The sequence below is a fragment of the Penicillium oxalicum genome, chromosome III, assembly GCF_001723175.1.
Source record: "Penicillium oxalicum strain HP7-1 chromosome III, whole genome shotgun sequence".
In the NCBI taxonomy this organism is placed as follows: Eukaryota; Fungi; Ascomycota; class Eurotiomycetes; order Eurotiales; family Aspergillaceae; genus Penicillium; species Penicillium oxalicum.
The window spans coordinates 2,080,238-2,095,191 of record NC_064652.1 but is presented as its reverse complement, the minus strand read 5'-3'; the positions used below and the strand labels follow the sequence as shown (position 1 = coordinate 2,095,191).

The window sequence follows — 14,954 nt, the reverse complement described above, 5'->3', positions numbered from 1 at the left end:
TGACATTGTTGTCAAACTCAATGATCAGATAGGGGCTTCCTTCTGAGTTCAGATCCTCAGCGATGAGCGAAAATGTATCTTGAAGCAGTAAACCAGAGGAAAAATTGCCCAGAGGTAGGAAAAATCCCAGAAATCTTGATTTTTTACCGTTGCCAGTCAACTTGTGCTTACTTGGTCTTCTTCTCTTTCAGCAGCATTGAAGATCAAAGCTTTAAATAGGCCCACGATCTAATAGAAATGCCGTCGCTGCTCAGAACCACCAACGACTCACAATAATTCTTTACGCCATATATGTAAAATTGACCAAATTGAACTTGACGAGGGGTATTCATCGAATCAGGACAGGGCTTCGTCTATTCCTGCTAGTGTACTGCAAGCTTCGTTCCCCAGTATGACATCGGATCGGCTTTTTGACTGACTTTCGTCACAATGTTGTTCAGCTGATCTTTGAAATTTTGAAATTCTGGGAGCTTTTGGCTTGCCGAATTCTTCGCATGGGGATTCTGTCCCTCCTAGCTCAACCTGAGTGACGATGGCCTTGTCGACAGACACGGAGAGAAAGGAGACTTGGTGTGGGATAATATAAGATAAGAAACATAGACAAACTGATCAAGGACATCCCGTGCCTATGCACCAGTCGGACGCCTGAATCAAGTGCGAGTTGCCGTGGATCCTTGTCTGCTTCTTTCTGGAGCGCTGGTGTTGCTGTCGGACTCCTTTCACTGCGTCCACATCTGCTGCGATGAAAAAACTTGTTAAGAGCTACGGGTGACTGTACATAAGCGAGGAGTGACTGTCAAAAGATGTATGTCGGAACATCCTTGTTAACTCTCTCTTTCTGCGAGTACTGGCGTAGAGGAAAACTTTATACTAATTGTTGGCCCCAAGCGCTCCTGCATCTCAGTTCTCGTTATTGGGTGGTTGCTTCAGCCGTCCGGAGTTTGTCCAAACACATAAAAGTAAATGCCTGCAGTATTGGTGTCGAGTCGCACTCCTTGGTAAAGATTTCTGTGAACAACAGGATTCGGTTTCTTGAGTACTACGACAGGGCCGTGGCTCGCCAACGGAGCAAAACGTTACATACCCGCGACATGAAAGTGCTGGAGATTTGCATCAAATTTCATATATTCATTTATCCTCAAGAGTGGTTATCTTCATGATGGTGAGCGCGATATCTGAAGTGCGTTGGAAGATCACCGGGTGCTAAGTTCTATCCCTGGCCTGCCCCTGCAAGCTGTTACAGTGACTTCAATTCTATCTCTAGAGCATGACTAATACACAATGGAAACCACTCCATCATGCATGGGAGTATTAGATTAGATGGCTAAAACTGTCCAATGTCTAGTTTTCTCCGGCAAAAACCCAACCCGCACTCGCTCGACCACCAGCATCTAGTTCTCTGGTCCTGACCTAACACATAAAAGGCTCGAGTTCCTAGAGGCCGATCTGCAGAAACACACTCGATCAACCATTGGCCTTAGCAGCAGCGAACTCAGAAGCCCAGCACAATACCTTCCATATATCCCCCAGAATTGCCGCCAAAATGCGCCTGTTGATGTCGATGATTTTGCTCGTGGCTTTGAGTACTGCTCAGACATTCAATCTTTATGGCGAATCCCAGCTCGCGTCTTTCTTCAGAGAACATTATCTTTGCCTCTTTTCGCCTTCCAGTACTCACGCTTACCATTGATCATGTAGAAATAGACCTCTTAAAGCAATTAGAAGAGATTACTGTTTATAAAGACGTCATTTCCTATGCCACCGCTGCGCGAGCTTCGGAAAACAAACTTTCTAGGCGATGCCACGGCTTCTCCCATAGACCCATGCTGTGACCATGATCATTGCTGTGAGAGCAGAGACACTTGTTATATGGAATACTGTGGCTTATCGGGCCTGGCAGGGGCTGCCTGTGCTCTCGGTCCGTTATTCACTCATGGAAATCCCTTGAGACAGTGTACCGAAAATGAATGCCAACGTGGGTATAAACACTCTAGGCTATCTTACTACTTGCCCTAGCTCAAAGCAATGCTCTCAGCCAGCCATTCTTGCCATTTGCCAAGTCTGTACCCGTATTGTAAGGCAAGGCTGGAGCTCTACCACATAGCCAGTCTTGTTCCACGCTTTTGTGACTAAGGTAGCATTGAGATGATGCGTATCTAGACAACTAAAGCAATTTGGCAAACAATCTACTAGATGCTCAATTTTGACATGCTTTGAACAAACTAAAGGTCTCTTACTGATATTGAAAATCAACGGATTTAATCTCTCTACCAAATGTACAATGCATACTGCTGTAGAGAGCCCGGTTTGTTGGACTGTTTCTCTGATGAAGATTAGACAGCCAATCACAATGGGGCCCTGCAGTATATCCATGGTAACAGGCACATCACTTCCGTGAATGGTCGACCTAGAATCGTGTTCTTGTGAAACTGCTCATAATCTGATACTCTGTCGCTCCAGACACTAAAATTAAGTTCCGCGGGCGGCCTACACATTCTCATTAAAGAACCCGGTCTTGATCTATGAAAGGCGGGATCCATTTTTTTTCTTCCCGCCACCTAACCCGAGTCCAAATGCTCTCAAGTAGATAATGCATTGTGCTATCTGAAGCATTCATTCGATGCAGTTTGTGCCATATCTGGCTAGATGTCATCACTCAGCGTTATGGGTTTTTATTCAGGTATTGAATCAACATGAATCCGAGAACCATTGAACCCGAAGCCGGGCTCAGAAAGGGCCGAGGCGAGATGCAGTTCCTGTTTTCTCGGCTATATTGACAGTAGGGACCTGGTATCTATACTGTGGAACCACGGCAAAGATTGAACGTTGTCATATCTACCTCTAATCATGAATCGTATGCACTACAGCGACGTCTGCACAGTCACAAGGGTTTTTTTATTTTTTTTTTGGCAATGAGTCCCGAGAATGCAGTCAAAAAGCTCCATTCACCCAGTCCTACTGACAAGGTCGCTACCTAGCAGTACAATTCACCCCTGTCAGGGTCTACCTAAGCCGTATACACATTGCACAAGTTCGATCGTACTGTAGACTACCCGAGGATGCTATGAAAAGAAATATATTTTGTCTGAGTCTTCTTTGCGGTTAATTTCGATGTGAAGGAGACCCCTCACCAACTCCAACTCGGCTGAGTGTTTTGCAATTCCTCGTTTGCAAAATTCCTCGGGTGACGCCGCCAGCCCCGAAATAAAATGGGTCTCACATGTCGCGGCTCCATCGCAGTGCTAGCAGCCGCGTAAAGGCATGGTCGCGTCAGGGTGACGACCATCGACAAACGTCAGTCAACTCCCCAATATTCTTCGGAATCCATATAAAACTTCAGAGCGACAGACACCATCACAGAAACTCCGTGGAGTATAAAAGCTTCGATCTGAAATTGTATGGCACTGATGTTCGCGGCACAATGAAGTCATCACTCTGACCGGGCGGTAAGACTAATTTAGATAAAATCAAAATTTAAAATCAAACTCGACCAGAATCATTCCTCTTCGGGACATCCTGCTGGTGCCGTGACCGCCCTGTAGCCACACCGATTCGCCCAAAAGAGTACCCTTATCAGGCACTTTTGCAAAAACCTCGTCGATTGGACGCTCTGATTGGCTGCAGAGCATCAGGAGCTTAGAAGAGAGCCCAGAGAGGAAGAGAAAAAAAGTCTTTTTTGGAGAAAAATCCAGACTCCGATTCGGGACGTGCCCTTCACAGGTCGCTCTCGAAGATTTCTGGATTTTCACACCTGGTCAAGGCGCTCGGGTCACCTCATCTGGCAAGGCCCATAATTGTCATTACCAAACGACACTTGGATTGCATCTCTTCTTTCTTTTCCTCCCTCCCCCAGACACTGCTACCCCCCCCAGCTTTTGTAAGGTCTCTGCCCCAGTTCCTCTGGCCGAGGCGCCCTCTCCATGACCACCTCCATCATGGCTGGCACCGCGCTGGCGATGCGTGCTGTGGCATCGCCATCCAGCCTGACTCTGGCTGCGATGTCGCGCCGCACCTTCGCCACTGCATCGCAGACCCTCCGTTCCAACCCGCTCCGTCCCAACAGCCTGCAATCGATCTCTCGTGCCGCCCGTCGCGGTTATGCCGATGCGGCTGCTCCGGCTCCGGCTCCGGCTCCCAAGCCTCAGAAGCGCTTCCGAGTCCTGCGATGGGCTTGGCGGTTGACTTGGTTGAGTGCTCTTGGATTGACCGGCGCTTTGGCATACAGCATCTACGAGCTGCGTCACCCCGAGGAGCAGTATGAGCCTGATCCGAATAAGAAGACCCTCGTCATCCTTGGTACGTTGCAGACGAGAACGGGAAGCATGGTTTGGGAATGGCTCATTGAGCTTTTCTGATGCGGATTCATTCACTAACAAGAGCACTGGATCAGGTACTGGCTGGGGTTCCGTCTCCCTCTTGAAGAAACTGGATACTGAAAACTACAACGTCGTCGTCATCTCGCCCCGCAACTACTTCCTGTTCACTCCCTTGCTGCCCTCTTGTACTACCGGTTTGATCGAGCACCGTTCCATCATGGAGCCTATCCGCAACATCCTCCGCCAGAAGAAAGCCACCGTCAAATTCTACGAAGCCGAAGCCACCAAGATTGATTACGAGAAGCGCGTCGTTCTGATCAGCGATGACTCCGAAATCAAGGGTGATATCTCCCACACCGAGGTTCCTTTCGATATGCTGGTGATCGGTGTTGGTGCCGAGAACGCGACTTTTGGTAGGTCTCCCAGTGGGGGTTCTTTGCTCCCGTGGCTGGTTTACGTACGCCTTGAAACAAAAAAAAAAAACTGACAGCGGGACTACAGGTATCCCTGGTGTCCGTGAGCACTCTTGCTTCTTGAAGGAGGTCACCGATGCTCAGAACATTCGTAAGCGTATTATGGACTGTGTCGAGACCGCTATGTTCAAGGATCAGACCGAGGATGAGGTTAAGCGTCTGCTGCACATGGTTGTGGTTGGCGGCGGCCCTACTGGTGTCGAGTTTGCTGGTGAACTGAAGGATTTCTTCAACGAGGATCTGAAGAAGTGGATCCCCGAGATTCAGGATAACTTCCACGTCACTCTGGTTGAGGCTCTCCCGAACGTTCTGCCCATGTTCTCCAAGCAGTTGATTGACTACACCGAGTCGACCTTCAAGGAGGAGGAGATCACCATCCGGACCAAGACTATGGTCAAGAAGGTCACTGACAAGTATATCGAGGCTGAGGTCACCAACCCTGACGGCAGCAAGACTTTGGAAACTATCCCCTACGGACTCTTGGTTTGGGCTACCGGTAATGCGGTGCGCCCTGTGGTCCGTGATCTGATGAGCCAAATCCCCGCTCAAAAGGACTCCCGCCGCGGTCTCGCCGTCAACGAGTACCTTGTTGTGAATGGCACCGACAACATTTGGGCTGTCGGTGACTGTGCGATTGCCAACTACGCCCCCACTGCCCAGGTGGCTGGTCAGGAAGGCGCTTTCCTGGCCCGCCTTTTCAACACCATGGCCAAGACCGACACGATTGAGAAGGAGCTCCAGGCTTTGTCTCACGAGCAGTCTCTGGCGAAGACCGACGAGGACCGTAACCGTGTCTTTGATGAGATCCGCGAGCGCCAGAAGCAGCTGCGCAGGACCAAGCAGATTGGCCCCTTCCAGTACTCCCACCAGGGTAGTCTGGCCTACATCGGCAAGGAGCGTGCCGTTGCCGATATCAGCTGGCTGAGCGGCAACATCGCCAGTGGAGGCACTCTGACCTACCTTTTCTGGCGCAGTGCCTACCTGAGCATGTGTTTCAGCTGTAAGTGCATCATCCAACTGCGTCGCTCTGCCGGGGGCTCCTCCTTTCTTTGGTTCTCCTTTGCTAACTCAATCCCTTTATAGCTCGCAACCGTGTCCTGGTCGCTCTTGACTGGATCAAGGCTCGTATCTTCGGTCGTGATGTCTCTCGCGAGTAAACGCCAAAATACCTGTCCTGTCAGGATGGTTGGACAGCTGCCTGGCGACTGTCTTCCATACCTGGACTGTAAGTCATGATTGACCTTGCACACTTCCCGTGCTTTTCGTTTTGGACCGCCACCCCATTTCTTTGTCCACGTTGGATTCCTTTTCTTTTTCTCCGCCCTGTGATAGATATATCCATTACCTTGTTCTTGTTTCAGGTCACTCATCTATGTTATTCTTGCTGGCCGTCCCCCCCAATTGTACAACTACACGCTGTGATCGTGTAATGAATGTCCTGGTCAAAACCTCACCATTACCGTGGTGGGTGAGTAAAAGTGTTGTTGAACAAGTCTGTATTATTTCCACGGCTGTTGTGCCCGAAGCTCTTAATCTTTTCTTTGTCTGGGAGTTGTAAGCTGTGGATGGGTATAGATAGAGCACGCCTTGGGAGTTTCAATCCAGTGGCCTTCCGGGTCTTTTTCTTTTTCTTTTCTTTTCTTCAACACTTCGTCATTACTGTGCCCTGCCAGATAATTGAATTTACACATCTATCTAATCCTAATGGAATGGAAAATGGTGAAGCACATCAGTGTTCCAGCTGGAGACTTTCGTCTGACATGAGCACGACCTAAAGCCACGTCCCCATGCTGGTACCATCAAACCCGATAATACTGGACCTTCGCTGTGGCGGATAATTATCAAGTTGCTCTTGTAAGAATACTTCTCTTTTATTACCCGAGCAGGACCCTGGATCTCAATTCAGGAAACTCTCGAGGCCTGCTTGAACAATTTGTTTCGGCTTTGCATTCTTGCCACGTGCTGGCATCGCTAATTCAGTTTATATAAGAAGTGAAGTACCATGCACCTGATTGATAGATGCGAGGATCTATTGAAATGATAGCGAAGTATCAAAAGGAACGTCGATAGCTTAGTTAGCGGTAGTGAGTTTCTATGCTTGTGAACCATTCATTAATAAGTCTGAACAATGAGAGTCCGATATGTGCAACAAGGCCACCAGGACATCCTTGTGGCATTTCTCAATGATAGTTAGCGATATGAAATCCTATAGCTGGAGAGATATCAGAGTGGAGTTCTAACCACTATTATTCCAATAGAATGGTATCTACAGCGATGCTATTGACTACTGCATAGTTAGAAACTTTAGAAGTGGAAAATAACTCTTTGGTAAACATCCATCAATCACAGTTTCACAGACATCTTACAGGGGGAAGACTTTATGTAGAGGAATAATAAAGGGTTCTCCTTGATGCTCCCCTTCAACAGACTCAGAAAAATTAAGTATGTTCTCAGTGCAGGCCGTTAGGCGAAAGCGTTAGTGATGGCATTAATTTGGTCTCTGCGTATACTCAACGATGCCGAGACCGGTCAAAAAAGCATCGATAGCGTGGATGAATTAGCCCAGAGAAGTACGTGTTTTCTTTTATTAAGGCCTGTGCGTGTGCTGACGAGCACTTTAAGGGTTCTCCTTGTCTTGCTCTCAATCGGCGCCTTGATCTATTTAGGTATGTTTCCACCTTCATGGGCTAGGCTTAAGTATTCTCATCTGACACTTGTAGATAGCCATTCTGGTATTAACAAACATCAGTACTGTATACCTGTGAAGACAGCCTTTATGCTTTGCCTTTCTGGTCTTGATTCTTATATTTCACATGGGTGGTGATAGTAGACTTTGTTCTAGGTAGTTCGGCTGATACATTCCTCTCCACTTCCGCTTCCTTTATTTACGTATTACTTTCGAGACTAAGTTTTATTCTGCGCTGAGCCTTGACTGTCTCTCGTAAAGACGATACCTTCTTGATTATTGGAGGACACAAACGTCCACGAATCTGCCGTTGACGCCTTTACGCTCTCCCTGAGCCCTAGTCCTTATTTACTCGCACACACTCTCCCCTCTTGACACGCCCTCCTTTTCTCTTCTTTTCCCCAATTTCTCTTAACAAATCATTTTGACAACCCATTTTGAAAAATCCTTTCTTCGATATTTCAAATAACTCACATTGCCAAGATATACCATTAGGTTTGCATGATGGCCAGTGAAAAGGCGTTCGAGGTGGCATCCGAGGCGGCATCCGAGGATACCATCCTGATGAATGAGGACTATGAGATTATCAAGCAGTATTGGTTCCCTCGCTCTGAGACATTCAAATCCCTGATTGAAATTCAGAACTTGGTATGCAAGGCCACTCTCCCAGATCATCCCCACTTTATTGCTAAGTATCTTCAATAGGTCCGTGAGAATCCCGAAGCCGACGAGCATTTCCAACGGCTGAGGGAAAGCACCATCACCGTAACTCCGGAACAGCAACGGTACTTCTTCCGCATGATGATGAAGATTGGTAGTGAGATGCAAGCCAAGGAGAATATCATCCCACCACCTGCCAGAACCATCAATCTCCGAGCTCTTGACATTTGCATGGCTCCCGGAGGATACTCTGCAACCGTCTTCAAGTTCAATCGATATGCAGAGATCCGAGGCTTGAGCTTGCCTCCCGAAGATGGCGGACACGAAATGCATCTTCGAAACTGGCAGGAAGACAAGCGAGTCAAGATCGAGTTCGTGGATGTCACCATGCTGTCTTCTGCTTTGGGATATCCCAAGCTTGTCCCTGCAGATCATCCACATGCTGCCAAGTTCTCCAACCAAGTCCCCTTCAAAAACGAGACCTTTGACATCGTCTTCTGTGATGGCATAGTTCTCTACAGTCACGCGCGGGCCCAGGAAACAGTCTGCGAGTCATCCCGACTGACTAGTGCGCAGCTTATCATCGCCATGCAGAGACTCAAGCCAGGTGGCACCCTCGTCATGCTGTTGCACCAAGTCTACAGCCCCGCCACTGTTCGTATCCTGGCAGCCTTCAACAAGTTTGCCAATATCTCCCTCTTCAAGCCCACCGTGAGCCACCGAAATCGCAGTTCATTCTACCTGATTGCCAAGAATGTTGAGCCTGCCAGTGGGGAAGGCCAGATCTTCTTGAAGAATCACCAAATCAAGTGGATGCGTCAGACTGCCGAGAGCTTTGACTTGGAGGTCCCCGAGGATGAGTTTGAGGAGGATGAAGAGCCGATGGATGAGATTATGGACACTTTTGGGGACGAGCTTCTTCAACTTTCTGAACCGCTTTGGGAAATTCAGATCGAAGCGATGAAGAAGCTGTTTTTCGCGGAGAAGTGAGATGACCCTGGCAGTCACCCCCCTCACTCATGTCACTGACATACCAATCGCCGAACATATGTGCTGAGTAGGTGTTCTGAGTGAGGTTTATTGGATGAATGTGTTGAGTGAGCGGATTGAGTGAGCGGGTTGAGTGAGTGTTGTGAGTAAGTGGTGTGAGTGGGTGTATTGAGCGAGTCTTTTGTGTAAGCGTGTTGAGTGAGCGTTTGGAGCGAGATGTGTTGAGCGAGAAAGCCCCAAAGTGTTCTGTATGTAGTAGAAAACTTGTTTGACTACCTGTTAAAACGATCTCCAAGCTCCACTTCTAGTGTATGAGATGGAACTTAGGTTCCAAGATGCCATCGTATTCTAAGCATCTGTGGGATACTCAGACCCACGTCCGCACGTAAGGCAAATTGGAAGGTTGCTGAGATGGAAACTAAGATTTTTTCTTCTAGCTCGGACGGGGTTATTTTCGCCATTCTGGTTCACCGTGGGCAGTGAACTATCTCAGGCAAGTAGGGGCTTTCTGTAATTATCCCATACCTTAATTTTTTTTCCCGTTGTAATCCATATTTATCTACCCAGTGTTAGCAGTCTCGGAATTTTGTAGATACTCCTCAAGTATGGGCTTCAAGAAGTTCCGTGGAACTTTAGTTCCACCTATTTACCTACCTACATGGACATATCCATTCCATCCGTGCCTGGCTGCCAAGATGATAGATTATCAACAATGTTTCAGACCCCGCATTATTCCATCTCCAATACGGATATCCATACTGAGCCTGGGTAGATTATGTCTGTAGAATGCTGATGCAAGTGTCTGGTATTAGTGACTGGCTTGGTTGCCCAGATAATTAAATCAGCGCCAGACTGCAGAATGTGTATATGTACATGCTTTCCTGAAACCCATCTATTGTGAACCGAAGGGTTGGCGGCGACTTGAAATAATGAAGACATATGATAGTGGTACTATGCCCAAAGTGAAAAAGGAAGAGGTATCAAGAGTAAACAAACAGTGAGGGAAGAAGTGGAGGTACCAAAACATCCGGAGGACAGAAGCAGGCTGTTTTGTTTTTGTTGTTGCAAAAAAAAAAAAAAAATCTGGCCAACGATCTAAGCCTAGAAGATATTCCAACGGCTGCGGGTGTCCTTAGTAGCATGAGCACGATCCGATTTTCGATGCATGCTTCGCCCATCCAACTGGCGAATGCTCTCGATCTTTTGTAGAGCCAATTCCAGAAGCTCCTTCTTGCGAATAATATCGAGATGACGACGGACACGCGGATCTTCCCGCGCGAATCGCTCAATCTCTTCATCAGAGAGATGGCGTCCAAGTCGCGCGTCGAGCTCACGCGGAAAGTTGTAGTAAAATTCAGATAGCAGCTCAACATTGAGGAAAAGTACCGCTGTTGATGTGAGCTTGTCCGCCACGACGTCCAAAAAGATCTCAGGGCAATAGTATTTGTTCTTCTGCGTAGCGCATTGCTTGGATCGAACAGCCAGGAGTCTCATCTTGATGAGATCTGCTCTGTCACGAAGGAAGACCCCTTCTCGGCCTGTCAAAAAAAAATTAGCCTCATGGCAAAATGAAATGTCGCAGATCTTGACCCACTCACCCTTTGTCAGCAAGTCGGCACTAAAACCACCAGCACCACCCGCACCATTGCCTTCAAGAACAACGTCCCCCTTGAGCACCCGGTCGATGAATGACATGACGTCCTTCAGCTTCCGTCTACCGATTTGCTCTTCCATGTGTTTTGTAGCCGATTCGCAAGCGCGGAGCTCTTCCTTAAGCACCTTGCTCACGTTCTCACGTCCCTTTGACCACTCAGCGTCCTCGACCTCGATTTCGTATTTGTAAGGTTTGATGCAGTTCTCAACTTGGTCACTGGTGCTGAAGAATCGGTCATTCAATATGCTGTTGCAGGCATCTGTGATCTCCTTGTGGGCTCCCGGGTGCGAGGCAAATGTGGACGAAGAGAGAAGTTGGTTCACATGGCTTTGAAGAGCATTCGCAACCACGGTGGTAGCAAGTCTACCAATACCAAGTTTCGTCAAAGTGGAGCTGGACGCATCAAGTTTCCGATGCCAATACAGGGACTCGGATCGGCCTTGGGCAAATCTTTCAGCGGATCCAATTCCAACTGCTTAGGAGCCAAATCTTCGATAGGCTTTTTCCAATAACGTTGGGCCAAAATATCCATAACACGCTGATCCAGCTCGGCCTTCAGCATCTCACGGACTTGCGGCCGACCAAAGGACTCGGCAAATGCTTTGAAAGAGTGTTTGAAGCTGTCTAAGCTCTCTGCAAGATATGACTCTGCGCTGAGAGGCCGGTCATTGTATTGCACTTTGAACTCGTATGTAGCCTCTTCAAGTTCCTGGCTGATGGCATCACGGGTCCCAGAGAGGCTGGAAGCCATAGTTTGCTCCAGGACATGCATCAGCTTCTTGCGCAAGGTACTGACACCGACGGAGGTATCGGAATCAGTACCGAATTCGGAAGGAAGGATGCGCGGAGAAGTAAGCGTTTTCATTTTTGAGGATAGCACTGGTGATATTTCCGGAGCCCCGAGAGAAAAGAGCGTTCGTCTGAGGGATTCGACTGACAACACCTACGTATCCTAGCCGAAGAGGATATTTCTTGTCAGTAAGAATATCATAACCTCGTTCAGGGGACACGAGATCCATCTTAGTGATGACACCGATGGTTCGCTCTCCGCGGGGGTCGACACGCCGACTGGACCGGAGCGCTGTAGAATTTGCCAGGTCGACATCTGCTGCTGAGATGGCTAGGATGATGTTGGGAGGTTGAATGTACTTGTCGCAGAGGTCGGCAATTTTTTGCTTCAGCTCTGGGGGCTGATCGTGGCCTGCCACTTGGATATAGCCCGGGAGATCGATCATGGAGAGGTCAGGAACATTTGGAGAATAGATGGTCAACTGAATTGGGTCATCCGAGACGCAATCCTTTTCCGGGACCGCCAAATTCAAATCGGTCAATGTTCGTTGGATGGATGTGAAATCGGTTATTTTGCCGAGGCCCAATGCCGGGAATTCACCATACTCAGCCTGCGCATTAGGAGTATTGACCAAAGTGAGTTCAATCGGTCGCCGAGTCACCATATTTGAACCCTTGGGCAAGAACTCATGGCCCACGATAGCTTCCAGCACTGAACTCTTGCCTGATGACTGGGAGCCGATAACCACAATCGAAGGCAGAGTCAAGGTCCCGGATTGACCAACAGATTGAAGTATGTTTCGAATTTCGATCATTTTGCGGGTAAGGACCATCATTTGATCGTCCTCCATAATTTCTTTGTCGGAACGAGAATCCGCCTCACTCGACTGGTCATAGCCAAATGCTGCGCCAGTAGCCGCCGCGGCTCCAACTGCTCGGCCCTCCTGTGGCTTCTTCCCACCACCACCACCCGACCCATCTCTTTGAGATTTTGACTCCTCGTCGAGCCGGAGTACTTTCTGCAACCACTCGGGAATATTCACATCTTCGGTTGTCTTTTCCCACCCACGCTGTGTCTGTTCTGCCATTTCCTGCAGTCCCGAAAACAGGCCGGATGCCGTGTTGCCTGCCGTCTCCCCAAAGACCTTGATCATATCCACCGCATAATTTCCAGCCTCTGTTATCATTGTTAGCTGGTCTGCGGCATCAAAGTTGGCGTGGAAGCTGGAAACGCACGAGTTGCTTGATATTGAAGGTACGCCACTCCTGCGATTGTAGCTCCTCCAAACATGGCCGGAAGACGAACAAGCTTGAGTGCAAGCTTTGGAAGCATTCGCGCAAATGAAATAGACCGAACTGCGGGTACATTGTGAATACCATTCGAACCGATGGGCCAAGCACGCCCTCTCAAAGTAGTGCTAGCATTAGCCCGCAAGAGGCCACCGGTTCGGGCTCCTGCATTATGTAGATGACGTGCAAGACCAGTCCCCGCACCAGCGGAACAAGTCGGTGGGAGAGGATTCTCCCACTCATGGCTATTGCTGGATCGCATGTACGAAGTTGGATGAAGAAGAACGCAGAGAGCAACAAGTATTGAGCCTCTGACATCAACGTGACTTGCACAAGTGGCCGCTTGGTCTCCCGTAACAGACATCACGTGTGTCTAAATGACGTGCTGCTTGAGACAAGTGAGGTGCACATAAAGGGGGATTAAAAAGGGCTCAAGTGTTGAAATCCTCAGATGTACTGCTTCTATAAGAAAATTGGACACTGGTGATTACCTCGGAGCGACCGATACTGTGAAGCGCGACTCTCCCCTACTTGTTGTCCGATAATCGGTGACTCTTCACCGACACCCGTCCGCTGTTGACTAGCCGCCTCTTTGACCAACATCGAGGACTGCCCTTATCGGAATCATTCTTGAATCCAGAGCATTATAGAAAACTTCAAGTCAGGATCAGAACGAGTCTCTTGAGTCCCCCAAACTACGGGTTCATTTCTATAACAACTTTTCAACAGAAATGTGCCGCTTTCTTGTAAGTAAACATTCACACGACGTCGACACTGTGTACTAACAAAGTATGACTAGATCTACAAAGGGCGGAATGACATTCGTCTCAGCAAACTTGTGACAGAGCCCAGCCATTCAATTCTTACACAGTCTTATGATTCGCGACTAAGATTGGTATGTACAACCACAGTGCGCGATCAGCTCATAGCTTGCTCACCATGGAGTGTCGGCACTGAGCACAGTTGTCAGGACTAACTTTCTGGGAAGGACAATCGTCGGCCGGTGAACGGCGACGGCTTTGGTGTAGGCTTCTACACCGATCCTAAATTGGGCCCGGAGCCTTGTATCTTTACATCAACTCTACCGGCCTGGAACTGCGAGAACTTGGAACGCCTCGCGTCCAAAACATGCTCAAATCTGATCTTTGCCCACGTTCGGGCCACCACGGAGGGAGCTCTCGCCGACAATAATTGCCACCCTTTTCAGCACAACACCCTGATGTGGATGCACAATGGTGGCATTGGTGGTTGGAACTACATTAAGAGGACTTTGGCAGAGTCACTCGCCGATAAATGGTACCTTGGCGTCAAGGGCGGTACGGACAGCGAGTGGGCATTTGCGCTATTTCTGGATCTCCTTGAAAAAGAAGGGGTCAATCCGAGTTCCGATCCTGGACCAGAAGGATTTGGACCGGTGTTGCTGCGCCGAGTCATGATGAAGACTATTGCCAGAATAAACGAGATGGTGCGTGAGGTTCCAGCAAAGCACAATGTCACCGTCGAGACACGGAGTCTGCTGAATTTTGCGATCACGGACGGACACACTGTCATCTGTACGAGGTACATCAGCAGTAAGACAGATGAGCCCGCTAGCCTTTATTTCTCCTCCGGGACAAAGTGGGTGGAAGGGAAGACGAAGGGCCACTTCAAGATGGAACGCCATGACAAGGGCGCCGATATTGTTCTGGTAGCGAGTGAGCCTATTACCTTTGAAAGACGTAAGTTCTCCCCAGCATTTCCTGTGTTCCTTGAATCATTGAGCCTGATCTCCAATTATCTCTCAGACAACTGGGTCTCGGTACCAACCAACTCTGTTGTGACGATTCACAAGCAAACCGTCTTATTGCACCCCATCCTCGATGAGTTTTACGGCGAGGACTTGACCCAAGACCGCTCCTCCTGCTTTGCCGTCTCCAAGGGTCTAGTTAGTGCCGCTCCTGGAATCACCGTGCCCCTTCAGGCTGCAGTGGAAAACTATGCTCCAGCAAATGCGCCTGGTCGCGAGGATCCTCAACTAGGTTCAGGCGCGAGATGCGCTGCGGCGTACTGAGTTGCCTCCCGAGTATGACCGTCGGTGTTGGCGAATTTGAGCATGG

At 48.8% G+C, this 14,954-nt stretch overlaps 4 protein-coding genes across 4 annotated transcripts; 3 read left to right on the top strand and 1 right to left on the bottom strand.

Moving 5' to 3' along the window:
- Window positions 1-3,935: 3,935 nt before the first annotated feature.
- Window positions 3,936-5,946, top strand: POX_c04183 (External alternative NADH-ubiquinone oxidoreductase; the record flags this gene model as incomplete). Its single annotated transcript, XM_050113067.1, has 4 exons — window positions 3,936-4,296; window positions 4,391-4,729; window positions 4,818-5,789; window positions 5,873-5,946. 4 exons carry the CDS (start codon window positions 3,936-3,938, stop codon window positions 5,944-5,946), a joined length of 1,746 nt encoding a protein of 581 aa, XP_049970623.1.
- Window positions 5,947-7,976: 2,030 nt separating this feature from the next.
- Window positions 7,977-9,125, top strand: POX_c04182 (uncharacterized protein; the record flags this gene model as incomplete). The annotated part of the gene is made up of 2 exons (XM_050113066.1): window positions 7,977-8,123; window positions 8,181-9,125. The coding sequence occupies 2 exons, from the start codon at window positions 7,977-7,979 to the stop codon at window positions 9,123-9,125; spliced, it is 1,092 nt and encodes a 363-aa protein (XP_049970622.1).
- A 1,101-nt stretch (window positions 9,126-10,226) lies between these two features.
- Window positions 10,227-13,120, bottom strand: POX_c04181 (Protein msp1; the record flags this gene model as incomplete). The annotated part of the gene is made up of 5 exons (XM_050113065.1): window positions 10,227-10,663; window positions 10,724-11,172; window positions 11,253-11,519; window positions 11,602-12,745; window positions 12,805-13,120. The coding sequence occupies 5 exons, from the start codon at window positions 13,118-13,120 to the stop codon at window positions 10,227-10,229; spliced, it is 2,613 nt and encodes an 870-aa protein (XP_049970621.1).
- Window positions 13,121-13,589: 469 nt separating this feature from the next.
- Window positions 13,590-14,908, top strand: POX_c04180 (putative glutamine amidotransferase DUG3; the record flags this gene model as incomplete). Its single annotated transcript, XM_050113064.1, has 3 exons — window positions 13,590-13,604; window positions 13,658-13,753; window positions 13,847-14,908. The coding sequence occupies 3 exons, from the start codon at window positions 13,590-13,592 to the stop codon at window positions 14,906-14,908; spliced, it is 1,173 nt and encodes a 390-aa protein (XP_049970620.1).
- Between the last annotated feature and the right edge of the window lie 46 nt (window positions 14,909-14,954).